The sequence below is a fragment of the Malus domestica genome, chromosome 12 (assembly GCF_042453785.1).
Source record: "Malus domestica chromosome 12, GDT2T_hap1".
Classification (NCBI taxonomy): Eukaryota; Viridiplantae; Streptophyta; class Magnoliopsida; order Rosales; family Rosaceae; genus Malus; species Malus domestica.
The window spans coordinates 20,136,358-20,156,831 of record NC_091672.1 but is presented as its reverse complement, the minus strand read 5'-3'; the positions used below and the strand labels follow the sequence as shown (position 1 = coordinate 20,156,831).

Sequence of the window (20,474 nt, the reverse complement as noted above, 5' to 3'; positions counted from 1 at the left end):
TCAAGACACAACCAATTCCGGAATGAGAGATGGTGAAGATGGTTGCTTCTTGTTTAGATGGTGACGTGGGTTTATGGTGTGATCATATGCAAGAATCTAGGCGACAACAAGGTAAGTGTCCTATCCAAACTTGGCGTTGGTTGAAGCGACTAATTGTTAAGCAATTCTTTTCCGATTTATACGAATTGTATTTGGAAAAGACGAGTCAACCAATCATTAGAAAAGAAGCTAAAGTGATGGAGAATGATATATCATTATGCCAAGAAACGGTGGAGGCCGAGGTGGAAGAAAAAGAACAAGTAATTTTCCTTGGTGAAAATCTTGTTGATGAAGATCTCCGGAAACATGACAACTCAGAAGTGGAGGCTCAAGAAATTCAAGGTATGAGTGAATCAAAATCTGTCATGACTTTGGAGAATCATGAGTCTAGTAAATTGGATCTAAATTCTATTGTTGACCAAACAAGAGAATTGGGTAAGGAAGAATATTTTGATTCCCAATTGCCATATTTCGATCTTATTTATGGAATTAATTTCATGATTATTCCACCCAAGTATACGGAAAGTTGGGCTTCTCAAGTTGAAGAACTTATTTTCTTAACAAGGGAGTTATCTACTAGCTATCAAGACCGTTTCAAGACGAACTCGAGGTCGAGTTCCTTTCAAGTGGAGCAATCTGATGTAGGACAGAAATCCGATTATTTCACGTGCAACAAAACTAAAAGAAGGAAGCGGCGAGCAATAAAGAAAAGTGATTGGATAATTGGTAATTCACGTGTTAATAGATTATTTGCTACGGTCATATCTCGAAAGTTGATGTTTTGAACCTTTCTTGTTGAATGAACGCTACTTTCATTTCTGGTGCGGTCGTAGAAGAGGTGTTTAATTCTCCCACAAAAGTGGCTTGAGCCATCTTTTGCAGAAAGTTATGAAGACAACAGCCTACTAATAAATGTAGTCTTTTGGGGTTTCAAGGGCTTTATTATATGTTAGTTATTTTCATTTTAATTCCCTACGTCTTTTGAGTTTCCCAAAAGATTGTAAAAGGCTTATTTAAGCCATGGCTTTGTAATCATTTAGACATCTTTCAATCAATTAATCAAATTATCCTTTGGGATTTCTATCAACCGGTGGACTCCAGTAACTTTGTTCTACAAGGGATTACGCTGGTAACCCTTTCATTGCTTCGTGCTGCATCAGTTTTTAGAACCAATCCTTAATAAAATGCAAGTGAATTTTGAAAATACACTTGACGTGTTTTCTATAAAAAGTACATAACTGATGCTTCTTGCAGGAAACATTTTAAATGCTTTTGGTATCTAAAAATATTTTCTCTAATTGTGCTTTCAGTCATTTTAGAAATATTTCCATACAAGCCATTTTGATGCATTAGGAAAACCTAATAATAAGCCCACATTCGCCACTTAATACTATGATCTAGTGATTTCCTCTTTATTTGTAAGTAAGAAGTCTTAAATTCGATTCACGCCAAAGGTAAATATGAAGCACATTATTACTAACTCATTATAAAACTAAGTAAACTTTCTTATTTTGATATATAAATAATATCGTTTATTCAAAATAATAAGCCCACATCAAAATAGAGAAAGCTCATGCTAGTTTCTAATGAACCCACTTCAAAACCCAAAAACAAAAGAAAAACAAAAGCTTAACCCAATACCAAGTTTTTGAAATTCCAGCCCAATAAAAGGCCCATCTGAAAGCTCAATCCCACGACCCCTACGACACCGTTTCTCACCTCCCTGCCGACTAATTTTGTTCTGTTGGACCAACATGCCCAAACGGCATTTTCTCGCAGCTTTTTGAACTTTCCCCTGTTACCTATTTCTCTTCCTCCTCCTCCATCTTCTTCGACTTCTCTCACCTCCATTGCAGGGTTTTACAAAACCCTAATTCTCTCTCAATCCATGGAGTCTCTCGCCAAACTTCACCTCCGCCACCAACCCCTCACCCTCTCGCTCAATCCCCACTGTTCCTCGTTCCCAAAACCCCTTTCTTCCTTCAGACCTCTGTGCCAATCGCCGACCTTCAACTTCACCACCCTCACTATCAGAGCCTCATCCTCATCGCTTCCGCCACCGTCCTCCGCCCACCCACCTCACCAAAACCCCCCAAACCCTAAACCCACTTCCTCTTTCAAAACCCTGGCCCCTCTCGCCGCCCCTATCATCAAGGCGACCTGCGCCGCCATTGCTGCCGCCGCATTCTTCTTCATGAGGTTCAATCACCGAACCGCTATGGCCGCCACCGCAGTCGCACCTTCCACGGTGGAGCCAGTGGAACAAGAATCTCCCGCTGACAGCGTTTCGTATGAAGAGAAAGAAAGGGTACTTGAAGAGCAATTGTCACAGAACCCAGACGATGTCGAAGCTCTGAGGAATTTAATGGAGGTCAGGATCAAATCCAACAAGCTGGCCGAAGCGATTCAGGTGCTGGAGCGCTTGATCGAGCTGGAACCCGAAGACTTTGAGTGGCAATTGCTGAAGGCCAATGTTCATAGCTACATGGGTGAGGTAGATCTCGCTAACTCCGAGTTTGAGGACATTTTGTCGAAAAACCCTTTCAAAGTTGAGGCCTTTCATGGCCTTGTAATGTCCGCTTCGCAATCACCTGAGAAATTGAAGAGTGTGATGAAGAGGGTGGAGGAGGCAATGGTGAAGTGTAAGAAGGATGGGAATATGTCGGATGTGAGGGATTTTAAGCTGTTAGTTGCGCAAATTCGCGTGATGGAGTCGAAGTATTCGGATGCTTTGAAGCTTTATCAAGAGCTTGTGAGGGAAGAACCAAGAGACTTCAGGCCTTATCTGTGTCAAGGAATAATTTATACAATGTTGAGGAAGACTAATGAGGCTGAGAAACAGTTTGAAAAGTTCAGGAAGCTTGTTCCAAAGAACCACCCTTATAAAGAGTATTTCGATGACAATATGTTTGCGACAAAGCTTTTTGGGCAGAAGATGGAGAGGGAAACAGCAGCGTCGAACGTCTGAGGGAACTGGAGTTGCTGAGTTTTAGCTCATTGTGGTGGCTGGCTTGTGTAATGTGGTGGTTGCCTCTTGGTTTCTCTCTGCCTCTGTTTTTGGTTAATGCTTTGGTTAGTAGTGTTCACTCAAACTATAGGTAATTTTTGCAGTAGTCGCCATAGCAAAAGTAGTTTTCAGAATGTAGAGCTATCTGTGCATCGATCAGTGAAGTTTAAATCTTGTTGAACCATTTTTGTTGATGTGCTGATGCTAAACTAAATAACATCCCGTATTGGTTTAACGTGTTTGTAGCTCAAGAGCATGCTGTGCTATGTCCCATAAGGCTAATTGTTTGGTGCATATAGTTAATTGTAAGAGTGTTTCTTTGCCAATGGGACTGCTGCAGGAATGGTTGTAGTAATCTTTACTGATGGAAAACACTTTGACAACCGTATCCTGCAATTTAGATTAATCATACACAACAAATTCTGGGTTTTACTTTTTCGACTCTAGTTCTGGTGCATATGATAAATTATATAGTATGCACTGGATCCCAAGTTCTGGTTTTCACTTCTTCAAGTCTATTTCAGTTCATTGGTTTCCTTGGCATGTCCTACAATTATATCCTTCGTGTAACTTTCACATCGTCTGCCCTGGTTCCCAAGTATCGGGTAGGGATGTCAGTTACAGTCAATTTCTTTTCAGAAAAAGCCCTTAGTGCTGTTTTATTTTTCAGTATCATGTGCGGCCATTCATGCTGTGCTTCATTCAAGATTGTTCCACATCTCGTTAGGGGTTGAACTTGATGTGAATGTTCTTAACATGAAAGGGTATGTGCGTGACTTAGAAATTCAAGTTTCAATATAACTTGTAGTAGTTAATGAATTTGTTTTGGTTTATGTAATGCACAAAATGTGCATACTGTAATGCGGTGGAGATGTTGAATCGTTGACAATTATGATGATTTATATTTGTGCTTGTATAATTTGTTGCATATTCTGACATGGATTACAGACTGGATTTCTTCCGGAGCAAATGGAGATTTAGATCACAACGTTTTTGTTGTCTCTACTGCAATATTGTTCTTTCTGATGTCATTGCAAGTCTATGTGTCCTCTATACTTTCTTACTTAATGGAGCTTCCATTCCCTTGCTTGAGACAATCTTTACTGTTCCTTCACAACTGTCGGGCGTGATAGTTAATGGTTAATTAGCTGAGGATTGGTGTAAGAGACAATCTCTTTCGTTATTGTGCTCTTCTTTGTTTGTTTGTTTTGCAGTGAGCAGATAGGCAGCAAGAATGCATATGATTATTTCTGATTTGAACTGTTTTTAAGGAACTACCAAGTGAATCAAAGTAGATGTTGGACTGACCTGACTGTTTTTTAACTTCTGGTTAACGGTGCGCGATGTCGACCCAGCTGGTGCAGAAATGAAGACGGTTTTGCAGATAGAAAAGTTTGTATAGATTCTTACTGCATTCTGGTAATTTCCAACCAACATAATGCCTCTCTCTTTCCCCCCCTCTCATTCTTGCTTTTACTGCGGTTATTTGATCAAGGATGGATCGAGCAGCAGCAGGCTCTCTCCCTGTTGCTGATATCAATGGAGTATAACTTAATAGCAAACCTCAACCTGCAGCTGCAAGTCTTGCAGCTGCAATCAACTTGGAAAAGATGAAAACATGTCACAAGGTTACATAGTGCTCGCATGGGCACCTAGGTTGTGCGCATGGCCTCCATTATAATGACGATACAGTATGTTTTATTTTATCAATATGGTGGGCATACGTTGTCAATGCACTATCTACTTGAGTCATGGGTAAATCCCAGGTGCGTGGTTGAGTAAACTTCCACAAGAATAATGAAAGGGACGAGACTAAATCTGTATTGGCCCTATTTCTTTTAGTTTCGGCCCCAGAGCCCATCAGCAAGAGTGCACTGCATTATAATGTATTTCAACCGTATAAATGTAGTAACAAAGCTGTTATTTTCTTTATCATTATTTAAATATTATCTTTGCAAAAAAATTAATAAAATTGGCGATGGTTTAGTCATCTTTAATGTACATATGACCTTGATAATAACTACATTCTTATTATGAACCGCTCGGTTGATGGATGTGGATGATTAAACGAAACCAATTGCCAATTTGATTGTTTTTACTGTAGAGATGAAAATGGATGGTTATTAGGATATTTGTACAATTAAAATACTTCAATCACAAATAGACAGACAAATGGACACAAATAGATATGCAAATGGACAAAGAGGTGCAAACACGTGGTAGGTTGCTCTTTCGGTGGTCGTCCTAGTCCTTGCTACCTCGTTTCTCAAAACCTACGGCTACTAATGTCCTAAACGCGTCATTGCAAATTTCCTCCATTTCCATGTTCACTCATGTTCATCTAGTGGAATGCCGTAGTGTTATGATGCCTAAAGGGCCCCGCAGATTCTCACTATTTTCAGTCTTCACAGTTAAGCGATCATACCAACTCACATGCACTGAATTCTATTATAATTCTGAAGTTAAAGCTAGTTGGGTGAGAGTAGTATTCGGATGGGTGACCTCCTAAGAAGTCCTCGTGTCGCACCCGACCCTCGCAAGACGGGAGTCTTGTTGGCTTAGGGTCGCCCTTCTTATAGTTCTGACCGCGCAATCATTCATAAGATATCTTCTTTCTACTGCATTCGTGCAAATCACACATTGTTTTCGAATTTCGACTTTCTGCGTTTAGAACAATGGAGAGTTCACATTGTCATGGTAGGCCCATTTTGAGTAAATTCCTTCATATGCTCGTTCTGATTTCGTGCTTGAGTGCAGGTCTGGCGATCACTGATTTTGGAAATGAAACTGACGGCCTGGCCCTGCTCGACTTGAAGAGAAGGATAACAAAAGATCCTCTCCGAATCATGAGCTCGTGGAATGATTCCGTCGATTTTTGCAGTTGGATTGGTGTCACGTGCCATCATTCCACCAAAAGAGTCATGATTTTGGACCTCGAAGCTCAAGAATTGGTAGGTTCCTTACCACACTCTATAGGCAATCTTACTTATCTTACCGGAATCAACTTGAGACACAACCACTTTCGTGGTGAAATTCTTCAAGAAATGGGGCGTCTCCGAAGCCTGCAGTATCTCAACATGTCTTACAATTCCTTTGTCGGGAAAATTCCAACTAATATATCTTATTGCACACAACTAAAGATGCTTGATGTTAGTTCCAATATGATTATTGGGTCGATTCCTGACCAACTAAGTTCGTTGTTGAATTTAACTCATCTATGGGTTTATGGTAACAATCTTACTGGAACCATCCCAAGTTGGATAGGAAATTTTTCTTCTTTGAATACTCTTTATCTTGACACCAACAACTTTCAAGGAAGCATACCCAACGAGTTCGGACGTCTAACTAGCTTGGGAAAATTCGTGCTTGGGTTGAATAATCTATCTGGTATTGTCCCTTCTTCCATATATAATATTTCCTCCATATACATTTTCGATGTTACTCAGAACCAGCTGCATGGAGAGCTACCACCAAATGTCGGGATTACTCTTCCTAATCTCGAACAATTTTACATTTCTCTTAATAAATTTACTGGAGCATTTCCTTTGTCATTGGCCAATGCTTCTAGACTTCAGAGTCTTGATTTTTCTTTAAATGGTCTCACCGGGACACACTTGGGAGCAGCCTCTCCATAAATGGGGGTAAGGCTAGCCGACATTTACCTCTCCCAGACCCTGCGTAAAGCGAGAGCCTTGTGCACTGGGTACGACCTTTGGTCTCACCGGGACACTACCTGCTGAAAGTCTTGGAAGCTTGCAAAGCTTAGTTTGGCTAAACGTTGACAGAAATAAATTGGGAAGTGGGAAAACTGGTGACTTGAATTTTCTCAGCTTCTTGGCTAACTGCACTAGTTTGGAGATGTTGGGTCTTCATGGTAATCGTTTTGGTGGAGAGTTACCAGGATCAATAGCCAACCTTACTACCCATCTAAAATATCTTACTCTGGGGAAAAACTTGTTACATGGAAGCATCCCCAATGGTATCGGAAATCTTGTAAACTTGATCCTTCTAGTACTAGAATATAATGAATTGGATGGTAGTTTCCCTGAAGGAATTGGGAAGCTCCGGAAGTAAGAGGCAGTGTATTTGGGTTCTAACAGATTTTCTGGGCCAATCCCGTCCTTAGTTGGTAACTTTACTTCACTGACAAAGCTTTTCATGGATGGGAATCAGTTTGAAGGAAGCATACCACCAAGCCTCGGAAACTGCAAAAAGCTGTTGATACTTAACCTTTCTAGTAATTGTTTATGATAGGATTTTTACCATCTGCGCAAAAGGGTTAAAAACACTTAAAATACTTGCAAGAGAAACAAGATTGTCGTAGTATAGTTGGCTCAAGCAAGGTCGTTCTTCACAATAGAAGGTCGTACCCAGTGCACAAGGCTCCCGCTTTACGCAGGGTCTGGGAGAGGTGAATGTCGGCTAGCCTTACCCCCATTTATGGAGAGGCTGCTCCCAAGTCTCGAACCCGAGACCTACCGCTCATGGGCGAAGGCACTTGCCATCGCACCAAGTGCGACCTCTTAAGGTCGTTCTTCACAATGATTAATTTAAATAGATTAACGGCAAATCAATTCTCAACTAATTATTTAGAACAAAATTTTGAAAAAGGGTGATTTATGACCTAAATTAAGAAAAACGAATTTAATTAAAAAGATTACTTAAAAACTGCAATTTTAAAGAAGGAGAAAGAAACAATTTTTAGAAATTAAAGTGAGAAGATACTAGGGTTCCGTCGTCACCCCAACAATCCTATGTAGCTCGTCTAATTACTTATGAACCATACATGCATATTTTGAATGTTAGGTTTTCCTAAAGTATATCCTACTTGGAACCTTCAACATAGAAGGTATATCTAACATGCAACCCATCCGTGATATCTAGATCGAATGTCAGCATGCAAGACTCATTAAGTTTTATGAAAACCTTTTGAAAAATCATATAACCCTTAAAACTTGTCGTCCATCCTAAGAGATTACACATATTAATCACAAGAAGCCTTAGTCAATTTTGGGGATAGCCCTCCGCCAAAATTGCATCAAATTACTTTTCTAAATATCCTAATGGTTGCGAATCACTAAGACAAATAAATAGTTTAAATTGGTGATTAACAATTCAAAACTTGCATGCATGAATTCATAAGCAATTTAAGAAGAAATTACATATTTTTGCTAAGGATCATGGCCTCACCCTAGCAAAAGAAAATTAGTTACGCATATTCATAATAAAAATCATAAAGTCTTTATTGAAATAGAAACAGAGTGAAAACACCTTAAAAGTAAAAGTCTTGAAATCTCTAAGCTTTGCCCAAAATCTTCTTTCCAAAAATTGCATGTGTTCTCTCCTTAAGCCCCCCAAACCCTAGGTCCGCCAAAAGACTTATTTATACTACTCTAAATAAAATCCTCCTAATAAAAGGTCTTAGAATAAGACTAGGAAACGAAATAAATTAAAATAAAATAGGAAACATAATCTTAAATTAGCTTGGCAAATTCGCCCAAACTCTTGCACAGCCATGTTTTGGACCCAAATTAGCTCCAAAACTGGCCCAAAATAGCTGGATTTAAAGCTTTGACTATTCAGAACACTTCTCCAGAAGGCCACGAACCCATTCGAAGTCATCTTGGGCTCCAAAAAACGCAGTTTAAGCTCAAAAACGTCACTTTCCAACAACGCGCACTGCTCCTTCATTTAATCTCCAGAAAATAATCGCTTGGTAGAAATTGCTGAGATTTTGACACGAACAAGCTAAGGAACACACGAACGTCCTCCAATTTGAATCACTCCAAAATTCATCCGTTTGGTCTGGTTTTGCTTTAGAGGAAGTCGAATGTCCTATGTTGAAAATATAAAGCAAAGTATCAAAATTCTACCAAAATAATTATCAAATTATACTAAGAATAGGGTGAAATATATAATATAATTTTTGACTCATCAGTTTAACTGGCACAATACCTAAGGAGCTCGTTCAGATTTCATCGCTTTCAATATCCTTGATCATGTATTACAATTATTTGACTGGTTCACTACCTTCTGAAGTGGGTGATTTGGTACATCTCGCGGAGCTAGATGTATCAAGAAACAAGCTATCAGGTGAAATTTTGGTAGCTCTTGGAAGTTGCACTAGTTTGCTGCGCTTGTATTTGGAAGGCAATGAATTTGAAGGAAGAATTCCCCAATCTCCGAAAGCACTCCGAGGCATGGAAGAAATAGATATTTCACATAATAACTTATCTGGGTGGATTCCTGAATTTCTAGGCAAGTTTATGTTTCTTAAGTATCTGAATCTTTCCCACAATTATTTCGAGGGTGAATTGCCTAAAGAAGGGATGCAAGTGGAATTTCAATTCTCGGAATTGATAGGGTTTGTGGTGGCATCCCACAATTACTTCTACCTGCATGCTCCAACAAAAAGCCTCATTCATCTCATGGACTACTTAAAGAAGTCATTCCTATAACTTGTGCACTTGCACTCGTAATTGTGCTATCGTGCTTCATTGTTGCTCATTCAAGACGCAAACTTGTAACTTTGTCTTCTCATAAGGATTGGAAATTGGGTGTTTCTTACTCGAAGCTTGTTGAATCAACTAATGGGTTCTCCATGGCCAATCTTATTGGCACGGGAAGTTTTGGTTCGGTTTACAAAGGCATAATCCCTAGCGATGGAACTGTAGTTGCAGTTAAGGTATTGAACCTTCAACAAGAAGGAGCTTTCAATAGTTTCATCTGTGAATGTAATGCTTTAAGAAGTATAAGGCACCGTAATCTTCTCAAGATCGTAACTTTCTGCTCAAGCATTGATAATCAAGGTAATGACTTCAAAAGTTTAGTTTTCGAGTACATGGAAAATGGAAGTCTGGATGCGAGGTTGCACCCAATAGATGATGAGAACTCTGAAATGAAGAGATTGAGCCTTGTCCAAAGACTCAATATTGCAATTGATGTTGCTTCTGCATTGGATTACCTCCACCACCATTGTGATACGCCGATTGTTGAATGTAATCTAAAGGTGGCTCATGTTGGTGACTTTGGTTTAGCAAGGTTCCTCTTGAAGGCATCTGATGATCCCTCTCAAAGTCAAACCATGTCAACCGGGTTAAAGGGTTCAATAGGTTACATTCCTCCAGGTATGAGTTTATATGTAATTCTTATATTATCTCTTCCTATGGAATTGTTATTATGCCCTGTTAAGCATGTAGCAGCAGACTTTGGAAGATAATTGCCTCTTTACCCTGATATGTGAGTATTGAATGACAGAGAACGGCACGGGAGGCCAAGTCTCTACACTAGGAGATGTTTATAGTTTTGGAATATTGTTGCTAGAAATGTTCACGGGAAAAAGGCCTATAGATGACATGTTCAAAGATGGTCTAAGCATTCACCAATTCACAGCGATGTCAATGCATGACCATGTCTTGGACATAATTGATCCTTTATTGCTCATTGAAGGCAAAGATGACGATGACAGATGCGGCAATGACGCACAAGAAAGACCATTTACAAGATATCTTGAGCAAAACCCAGTTCAAGGAAGACGATTGGAGGAATGTTTGGTTTCAGTGATGCAGTTAGGACTTGCATGCTCTGCAACAACCCCAGGAGATCGGATGCTTATGAACGTTGTTGTCAACAAAATGAAGACAATTAGAGACTCATATATCTGAGTTCAAGAAGAAGAAGCATTTTATAATTATATAGAAGAATTAGGGAATAATTTGTTTAGTTTATGCTCTTATTTGTCTTGGCTTACTCCACACTAAGCACTATGTACGTATTTCTGTATGCTTGTACAATCAGTTATCTATTACAATAAAGATTACGTATTCATGATTAACTAGCATTAGGGTGAAGGTTGAAGATGGTTCTATCACGAGGGCCGTCCAACCCAGAGTATTGGACTTAGGTGTTTAAGTTGGGGACAATATGGATGCTAATGCATTCTCAGTATTGTACACATGTTATAGCCTACACATCGTTGTAAACTAGTCTCTCGGCTCATTTCAGTTTTGTTTTTACTACTCTCAGCTTATACTTTTTTGTTTTCGCAAGAGTGGCAACCGGTTAGTAGTAGTACTCTGTGTGTGTGATCACAAGTATTTATCTTCAGGTCTGAATGGTTGTTGGTTAGCCACAAGAGTAATTGGCATGCTATTGGGTCTTAATTAAGGCAAATAAGCCTTACTTTCTACGTAAATTGTAGAAAATAGGAAGGCTTGTAGGATTCCTTAGATAAGCTTTTAGAAATTTTTGCAGGGCTGATTACACGTCGTATTTTAACAATCTAATTGTTATGTTTTAGGTCTTCTCTACCTAAAATCACTCAAATATGAAACTTTTTGACCATTGGATTAAAGAGTAGTCATAATAGTGTTTCTTGAAAAGCCCTATTTGTCTATTTCTTCACCAATTGAATGTCTTAATTTTTTTTTTTGTCTAATATTTTGTAAGAATGATATGTGATTTTTTTGCAAGAATGATATTGAATGATGTATTAAAATGTAGATGGTTTGGATCATTATATAAAATTACAGACTAAAGTGTCCCTCAAATGATGATCGCGGAAGCCAAAAAGATCACGATCGACGAGAATTCCCCATCGCCGGCGAGGATACCATGTGAGAATGCAGAGATCTGAGCTTCAAGGTTATCAGTGGAGGTAATGAGATAGCAGAATGTAGAGAGAGAAGTTAGATAGAGAGAGAGAAATGTGAAATGCTTCTTGTATATTTTCTCTGTTTAGGGTTTAGAGTTTAGGGTTAGCAATCTTTCTCTCAACATACACAACTAACTTAAATACTTTTACCACCTAATCTACTGACAAATGGCAGCATCTTGATCATTGAATGTAGGGGCTCGACATATAATGTTAATTGTTGTTAAAATATGTTTGGTCAAAAATAAGATGCGAGCACAGAAAAAAGACAAGAGCTAAGAACCAGACTATTTGTTACCGAGGCTGTTATTTCCTTCCTTGAATCTGGGAGGATTCTACAAATTTTTTTTTTACTCATGTCACCCTTGTCACGAAGCAAAACAAACCTACTGAGATGTCTCAAATTCACCCTACCAGCCTCGGCAATGTTCTTTATAAAATTGCTTTCAAGGTTCTGGTAAATCGGCTCAAGAGGATCATCCCCTTTATCATCTCCCAGAGTGCTTTTGTGCTGAACCGTTTCATCTCCGATAACACCATCCTTGCCATGGAGATCGCTAGGCTATGTTCAAGAGGAAAAGGGGAAAAAGGGTTTTTCGATGCGTGGCGGCGCGTGGAGGAGTCCGAGGTCCCTCCTTAGGTTTTTCAACATCCCGAATTTGAATACGATGTCTGTTTTCCCATATTCAATCGTTTATTAATTGGTCCTTTTATGTGCTTAGGTGCGTTTGTTAGTGCACTAGTAGAAAAATATGTTTGCGCGACAGAATCTTGCGCGACGGAGCAAATTTCGTCGCGCAAAGTATGTTTGCGCGACCAAAAACACAAAATGTCGCGCAAACACCCTTTGCGCGACAACACTTTGCGCAACGTAGGTTGGCGTTGTGCAAAACAGCTTTGCACGACGCTGAAGTTTCTGCGTCGCGCAAAGATGTTTTGCGCAACGCCAGCCTATGTCGCATAAAGTACTGTCGCGCAAAGGCTGTTTGCGGGACGTTTTGTGCGTTGCGCAAGATCTTAGCGCCAAACAAAGAATACTTTACCGCTTTTTTGCCAACTTTGCGCGACGCATGTGCACTTGCATCGCGCAAAACAGCTTTGCGCGACGCAAGTGTACCTGCGTCGCACAAAGTCCCTTTTTTTTTTTGCCCTTTTGCTTATGGGTACAAAATAAATAAATTAAATTCTACTTAGTAAATACATATACCATTGAATTTGATGGAAAACGCATTGTACGAAATTAGTTTCAACGATCCAATCATCAAAAATCGCAAAGTCTTTTTTTTATTTTGTACTCATAAGCAAAACGGTAAAAAAAAAAAGACTTTGGGTTCTTGCATTGCATTTTTTTTTTTTTTTTTACTAAGTACATTTTCATTTATTAATTTTGTACAATGCGTATCCCTTCAAAGTCTTTTTTTTTTTTTTGGGTTCTTGCATTGCATTTTTTCTTTTGTGGTATCCACTTGTGTAAATGTTTTAAATTGATGATCGAATTAGTTCATTGTATTCATATAGGGTTAAAGAGTGTAGTTGTAAAAAAATCATCAAAATCAGAGTTAAAATAACCGTTAAATCATGATTTTTCGCTTATAACCGTAAAAAAGTTTTATCCCGTACTTGATCTTTGAATGTTTGTTTTTTTTTATTTTTGGCGTATGCGATCTCGAAGCATATACAAACAAGTTTGATGGTTGGATCGTTGAAACTAGTTTTGTACAATGCATATCCCTTCAAAACAATAGATTCACTAACACTTGAAGTTTATTTATACTTTCATTAAGTATAACATAAGATTTTGTGGTATCCACTTGTGTAAATATTGTAAATTGACGATCGAATTAGTTTATTGTATTCATATAGGATCAAGGAGTGTAGCTATAAAAAATTATCAATATCGGAGTTAAAATAACCGTTAAATCATGATTTTTCATTTATAGCCGTCGAAAATGTTTGTCTCGTTACTTCATATCTGAATGTTTTTTTTTTTTGCGATTTTTGGTGTATGCGATCTCGAAGCATATACAAATAAGTTTGACGGTTGGATCGTTGAAATTAGTTTTGTAGAATGCGTACCCCATCAAAACAATAGATTTACTAACATTTAAGAGTTTATTTATACTTTCATTAAGCATAACATAAGATTTCGTGGTATCCACTAGTGTAAATATTTTAAATTGACGATCGAGTTCATTCATTGTATTCACATAGGGTTAAGGAGTGTAACTGTAAAAAATCATCAAATTCGGAGTTAAAATAATCGTTAAATCGTGATTTTTCGTTTATAACCGTCGAAATGTTTTGTCCCGTTACTTGAGCTCTGAATGTTTTTTTTTTTTTGCGATTTTTAGTGTATGCAATCTTGAAGCATATACAAATAAGTTTGATGGTTGGATCGTTGAAATTAATTTTATAAAATTTTATAATAATTTTAAAAAAATATATATATAACTTGCACGACGTCTAAATGGGATCGTTGCGCAAAATCACTTTGCGCGACGTCCTAAGGTATACATGCGTCGCGCAATGTGTTAAAAATTTGGCGGTAGTTTTGTAAAAATTAGGCGCTTTTTTTTTATTTTCCCAAATTTGGTCTCACTCGGTCTCTCACATCTCGCGTAGTAGCCTGACCCCTGAGCCCTGAGCCTTGAGCCTCCTCTCTCTCGGTCTTCAATCACTCTCTCAAACTCTCTGTCTCTCATTCCCAACACCATCTCTCGATTTCTCTCTATTTCTGCCTTCATCCAAAAAAATTTCACACACCTCCATCTCGGCCAAGCTCTCGCCGCCGTCAATTTCGATGTCCTCTTCAGGTTCGCACATTCAATCTCATTATTTGTATATTTAATTTAATGATTGTGTAATTAATTGTGCTGTAGAGGGAAGAAATCAGATCCATGGTTGAAAAGGATGGATCTGCAAAGGGAATTGTGTTCAGCCAGTTCACATCGTTCTTGGATATTTCAAGGTCCGACCCGAACCCCAAATTTTGTTTCTGCATGTTTTTAGATTTCTAGGGTTTTATATTTGTGTATGCGAAATGGGATTTTTTTTTGCAGGCATATTTGCGTCGTTAGCGGCGCTGATGTTCAATTGCATAAAAAAGGTGGACAAGAATGCGAGTGGAGGTGAGCAATTGAATGCACAACTCAGATATTGATTACTCATATAACTGCATAAGAAATTAAAAACCTACCCAGTTGGTAAGCCATTTGATTCTCATGTTTGATTTTTGTGGTTTATCTCTCTATCTTTCAAAGTTTTCTCGGTATATATGTTCTCGAATCCAAAGAGTCAATCCCTTGCTCTCTCCTCCTTTAATTTGGCAGATGGGTTTCTCGATTTAATTCTCCACCCAAGACAGAGAGTTCGTGTGTAAAGAGAGAAGGCAAAGAGGGTCTGGCATTTGGGCGGCGACGATTGAGTTGCTGCTGCTACTGCTACCCTTCTCCTTCTTTCTATCATTTTAGCTTCTGGGTACTTTCGGATGTGGGTTTTTTGCTTTCTGATTTACCTGGTGGTTCATTGTTTTGTACTTTTAGCATAATTTTTTGTACTGTATGGCTTAAAGCAAAATCCCCAAATGCGGATTATTATATTCTGCTAATTTAGCTTAATATTTTATGTAGTTGAGTTGCTGCTTGAGTATCATTAAAGTAAGAAAATAGCGGTGCTATAGCGGAAGAAGAGGGAAGAGAAACAGTTGAGTCATCCTCTTTCTGTTTGAGGTAACATAGTTTCGTCACTTTTCATTTTTCCTTATCTCCATGATCTCTTACCTTTGAGATTAATTAGTTTTGGATCATCTTACTTCCATTTCAAAATGGCAGTTACTAAACACAATAGGTTTCACTTTATGGTTAAGAAGTTCAATCTGATTAAGTTAAAAAACCTTGTGGGTTTAAGAACTCTGCTGCATTCATGCTTATAAGAATAGCACATGGTTTTTCTTTTTTATATGAAGTTTATGAAAAGAGGATTGTGGCTGAAGCTGGATGCTTTACAGTGTCGTAAGAAGTGTCTGATGATAGTCATGTCAAATAGTCAAATATGTATTCATGAATTCCATTGGTGATGTATGAACTAGGCATACCACCAAATGTTACTGTTCTGTTCATATATGTATGTAGCGGTTCCAATTTATTGTGTTTGTAACCCATTTCTCATTTCAGTTGAATATATAATCTTGATTTATGCTTGTATGCATTTGATCAATTATTCTATATCATTTCGAATTAACACAGTTTGTCAAATGGTGCACAAGGACTGGGAGAAACTTTTGGGAGAGTGACAATTGAAGCCATGGCATTCGGTCTTCCGGTATGACATTTTATTCCTCATCCCACTTGGATGATAGTTTTTTTTATACTGCAGCTAACATTTAGTCTCCCTAATCGAACCTCAAATATGCAAAGGCATGCTACTATATGACTGCTTTATGGCATAATCTTTCTTTTTCGGCTAGGGATAGTATAGCCGTTCTTTTTTGCATCGTGAAAACAAAATGGTGTTTTTTAGCGTTGTATGCCTTGTTCCGGTTTCTCCTCGAAAACAACAGAAACAATTATAAAAGATAAAGCCTCTTTTGAAGCAAAATGGCATTACTAATACTGATCTCGATCGTTTGATTAAATATAATTCTTATGTATTTGCTTTGATCAGGTGCTTGGAACCGAAGCCGGAGGCACAAAAGAGATTGTTGAACACAATGTAACAGGTCTGCTTCATCCTGTGGGGCATGACGGAACTCGTGGCCTCGCCGAGAATCACCGATTTTTGCTTAAAATGTGTGCAATCAAAGCATTCCATCTAACCATAGATGTTGAAGAACTATAGCTGTTTACTTTCCCCAGGCACTAAATTCTAAATGTTGTTCTCTCTTTCAGTTTTATTTTATTATTATTTTTATATTCATGTTATTTCTTTTTTGTTTGCACATCAGAGGTCGATGCATTGAAGAACCATAGATGTCGAACACAGCAGAGGTCGATGCATTGAAGGCGGAAGTGACGCACCTGAGGGTCGAGGGCGAGCAGATGAAGGCGCAGCTGAGGGCCCAGGGCGAGGAGATGAAGACATGTGTCGGGAGGGTGCAAGAACTTGTACAAGCCATACAGATGTCCGGCCTCCAAATTGAAGGGAAATCTATGAGATTCTAGCATGAGATTTCAAAATGACTATCATGCATATTCAAATCAAATTTAATACGAAAGCAGCGGAAGCATTTATAACATATTATCAAAGCTATAGTCATGCAAATCCCCTTCAAGGTTCATAAGTTTATATATAATGCATCAAAACAATTTAAAGAATCAAGAACAAAGTGAAGGTTAGTCTTATACCTCTTGATCTAGACTTGAGACCAAGGATGGACCACCTCCAAGCCCTTTGCTCCTTGAAATCCTTGAGGCTAGCTTCCCTCCTTGCCTCCTCCACTTTGTTAGAATGAGTTCTCCTAGGTTCTCTTCAAGTTTCCAAAGTAGGAAACCTCTAAAGATCCTCACCCACTAGTGTAGTGAGAAGGATGAAGGAATAACCAAAGGGGTGTAAGATATGTTAGTAAAAACCTCCTATGGTGGCCGGCCCTTGTGTAGTTAGAGAGCTATTTTTCTTTTGCCTCTTTGTTGTTTTAACACACAAAAACCCTAATGAACTTTATCTCTATAAAGTTCTTTATATAGACAAAAGAAACCTAGTCAACAACTTGACTAAATATCTCACCTTTCTTCACCTAAAGTGGCCGGCCCTTTTGTGTTGTTTTTGGGCTTTGGGCTTTTATTATTTCAAGTCATCCAATGCTTGAATAAAAGCCCAATGGGTTTAGGCCCAATGAGCCTAATTAAACCCGAACGTTTCTTTAAGCCCAAAACGTCTTTATCGCTTTTATGATTTCTTTAGACTTTTCTAAATTAATCACAACACATAATTAATCCAATTAATTGTTTTCATCATCTATTAGTTACTCACCACAATAGTGTTTTGGTGAACAATCTTTTAGGTTCTAATTAGCAAGGCAGTGAGGTGATTGGTATCAATCCAATTGCTTATATTTAATTCAATCACTTAGTGAATTAAAACTTCATTTTAATTCACCTTTCTTCTTTGACGACTACATTTAATCATCTAGAAGAACTCACAAGCTATGAGTGACATCTAACCATATGTCATAGCTACCCAAACTAATGTAGAAGTTTATTCGAAGAACCTAGTCAGTTGGAATTACAATGTAATTCAATCATTCTCTAATACAATACTCTCAATCACATCATTAGGGTATGGATATATCATGTCAAACCCCTAATGTGATTTATTCCTTTTTATATGATTCAATTGAGTCGTATAGGAACGCTTTCCTTTATTACGCTCGATACTTCGGCCGAAGATTCCCGAATCATATCTTAGAGTATTCTTCTTCTCTTATCGAGGATTAGAGATTCCTTGTTGCGCATACACTTGCCTTCATGACTAAGTGGCTTAACCCCAACTATGCCGTTGACATTCTACTAGAGTGACTTTTGACATAATCAAAGATCAAGTACTTAACCACAAGACAACGACGATGCCTCAGGTCAAAGGACTACTTACATTATTCCAACCATTAAAGTTACTTGCTTGACATGTGAGTAGACCTCCATGCAAGTACTCTCGTTCGATTGTGTTCAGTGAACTCCTTCCCTTAATGAGCACATACATACTTGTCTTAGTGTCACAACACGAATGAGATGAGACCTTCCATCCTTCCAATTGAAGCGGATACAGTATGTACCGATCTACGCATTGTCAGTATCCCTCCGACAATCCAATGATGATCGGATCATATTTATATATATTTTTACTTCGAATTCACTCGTCTTTTCTTAGTTAGTTCCTTACATTTTTGAGTTATTTACGTTATTTTTGTGTTTATAGGATTTGTTTTGCAAAGAAAATAAAAATAGCACAAATGAGTTTTAAATAATAAATTCGTCGAAAATTGCTTTAGTCGTTCTCATTCTGTCATGGATTATTGGTAGAATTATGTCACGGCATAAACAAAAGAAATGGGGAGAGTCGGTCAAAGAGGGAGCAAGAGAGCATCATGATTTATATTTTTTTTTTACCTCGTTGACTCCCATATTCTTCACTTCTGAAAACAACAGGAAGCTGCTTTGCAGCTGGAAAGGAAGGAATCCAAGACGCAAAGGCAGGGACCAGAAACGAAAAGAATAATAGACTAAAGGATAGACACGGGAAAAAGGGGGAAACGTGGAGAGAGGTCAGCAGGTTAGAAGTGAGAGACAAGAGAGAAAGGAAGAACTGACAGGGAGATAGCGGGCAAAGCAGGAGAGAAGGCACGGAGAGATAGACAGTGGGCAGAGCAGGAGAGAGAGGTCAGAGAGCAGTGCGCACGGATTGGAAGCAGATCACAGAGGCACGGACACAGCAGATCTTCTTTTCTTGGTTTTATCTTCTCAAACCCATGTTTTACTTTTGGTTTAATTTGATAATAATGTGTAACTAAATTTTATTTTGGCTAGAGGTTAATTCGAAACCATGAATATATTTGTAATATGAATTGATTACCTTCAGTTGTGATTTAATTTGCTTAACTGCTTGATTGATAACTTATTTTTGTATGTCGATTAAGGATGCATACTTAATTTACATGCATGAATTTGATGCTAGAATATAAGTGAATTTCACCTAATCGTTATGAACTTATATTCACAAGTAGTGAAGGTTGTTATCCACAATCGTGTTAAGTGAATTCTTGGCAAGAGTATCATGCTTTTCATAGTTACGAATGCCTCGTCAATGCTTATAGTTTTCACAAAGTTTAAAGATCTTTGATTGTATCTCTATTGTGCTTTTCACGTAGGGGACTTTTGAATAATGTTTTGAATTGTTGTATGCGTTTTCCCGTCCAATTCAATAACTTAAGGAAAACTTGAAGATTAAAAAAGTGCTGTTCACGGTTAATCTGAAGTGTTGAGATTCACAACTTATTGAAAGAACAACTGAAAATCAATTTAGGTTGCATATGTGTCATGTGTAGAGAAGAACCCTCTAGCTAATCCATCACCTATCATTTCACCTTAATTTCATGTTTTTGTCAATTTTGTAATTTATTTAAGTTTAATTTACTTCTCGTCAAAACCAAACCCCTCATTATTAAATTATATTATTTAGTTAGTTTTCATTGTTTTTAGTCTTTTAATTCAATTTCCGTCCATTGCAGTTCCTAGTGTCTAATTTGATTGTTTTCATTATTTTGAGTTATCCTAAGTGTGTTTCGAGTTATTAGAGTTTTTAGCCTAGTTTTGTTCCTTGAGTCTTATTTAATATTTTTAAATTAATTTAGAATAGATTAGCAATCCCTCCTAATCCCCGGCCTAGAACGATACCCTACTTACATCCATACTACAATTGTCAAAAAGAGGGTTTAATTTGTGTGCTTAGTTATTTTACGCATCAAATTTTGGCGCCGTTGCCGGGGATTAGCAAAGTTGCTAATCCCTTGTCTTGAGTCTTGTTTAAATTGTTTAGTTTTTTTTATTTTTTTATTTTTATTTTTATTTTTATTTTTTATTTTATTTTTTTTATTTATTTTATTTATTTTTTTATTTTATTTTTTTTATTTTTTATAATTACCCTGTTTTGTTTACTTATGATATTTGATTTAGTTTTATTTCTTTGATATCAGGTACTAAAAGAAGTAAGACATGGCAATTGCTAATCTTCAAGCTCAAATGGCAATTCTTACTTCTTAATTGTCACAGTACATCGAAAGGACCA

General features: G+C 37.8%; 3 protein-coding genes and 1 pseudogene across 5 annotated transcripts; all 4 read left to right on the top strand.

The window, feature by feature from the left end:
* Window positions 1–1,534: 1,534 nt before the first annotated feature.
* Window positions 1,535–4,981, top strand: LOC103413758 (protein SLOW GREEN 1, chloroplastic-like). Of its 3 annotated transcripts, none has more exons than XM_029089564.2 (3): window positions 1,535–3,111; window positions 3,717–3,810; window positions 4,261–4,981. In XM_029089564.2, the coding sequence occupies exon 1, from the start codon at window positions 1,928–1,930 to the stop codon at window positions 3,005–3,007; it is 1,080 nt and encodes a 359-aa protein (XP_028945397.1). In that variant the 5' UTR covers window positions 1,535–1,927; the 3' UTR covers window positions 3,008–3,111; window positions 3,717–3,810; window positions 4,261–4,981. The 3 variants fall into 3 exon arrangements, with proteins under 3 accessions (XP_028945397.1, XP_070665632.1, XP_028945398.1); XM_070809531.1 differs by lacking the exon at window positions 4,261–4,981 and adding an exon at window positions 3,995–4,077; XM_029089565.2 differs by lacking the exon at window positions 3,717–3,810.
* A 740-nt stretch (window positions 4,982–5,721) lies between these two features.
* On the top strand, window positions 5,722–6,681 carry LOC103413757 (probable LRR receptor-like serine/threonine-protein kinase At3g47570). The gene has a single exon (XM_029089562.2). It carries the CDS (start codon window positions 5,722–5,724, stop codon window positions 6,679–6,681), a length of 960 nt encoding a protein of 319 aa, XP_028945395.2.
* A 2,308-nt stretch (window positions 6,682–8,989) lies between these two features.
* Window positions 8,990–11,061, top strand: LOC103450221 (probable LRR receptor-like serine/threonine-protein kinase At3g47570; annotated as a pseudogene).
* A 3,316-nt stretch (window positions 11,062–14,377) lies between these two features.
* LOC103430766 (uncharacterized) lies at window positions 14,378–16,932 on the top strand. Its single transcript, XM_070809787.1, has 8 exons — window positions 14,378–14,512; window positions 14,579–14,667; window positions 14,759–14,827; window positions 15,029–15,188; window positions 15,329–15,427; window positions 15,944–16,019; window positions 16,362–16,552; window positions 16,642–16,932. Exons 2-5 carry the CDS (start codon window positions 14,597–14,599, stop codon window positions 15,365–15,367), a joined length of 339 nt encoding a protein of 112 aa, XP_070665888.1. The 5' UTR covers window positions 14,378–14,512; window positions 14,579–14,596; the 3' UTR covers window positions 15,368–15,427; window positions 15,944–16,019; window positions 16,362–16,552; window positions 16,642–16,932.
* The last annotated feature ends 3,542 nt before the right edge of the window (window positions 16,933–20,474 follow it).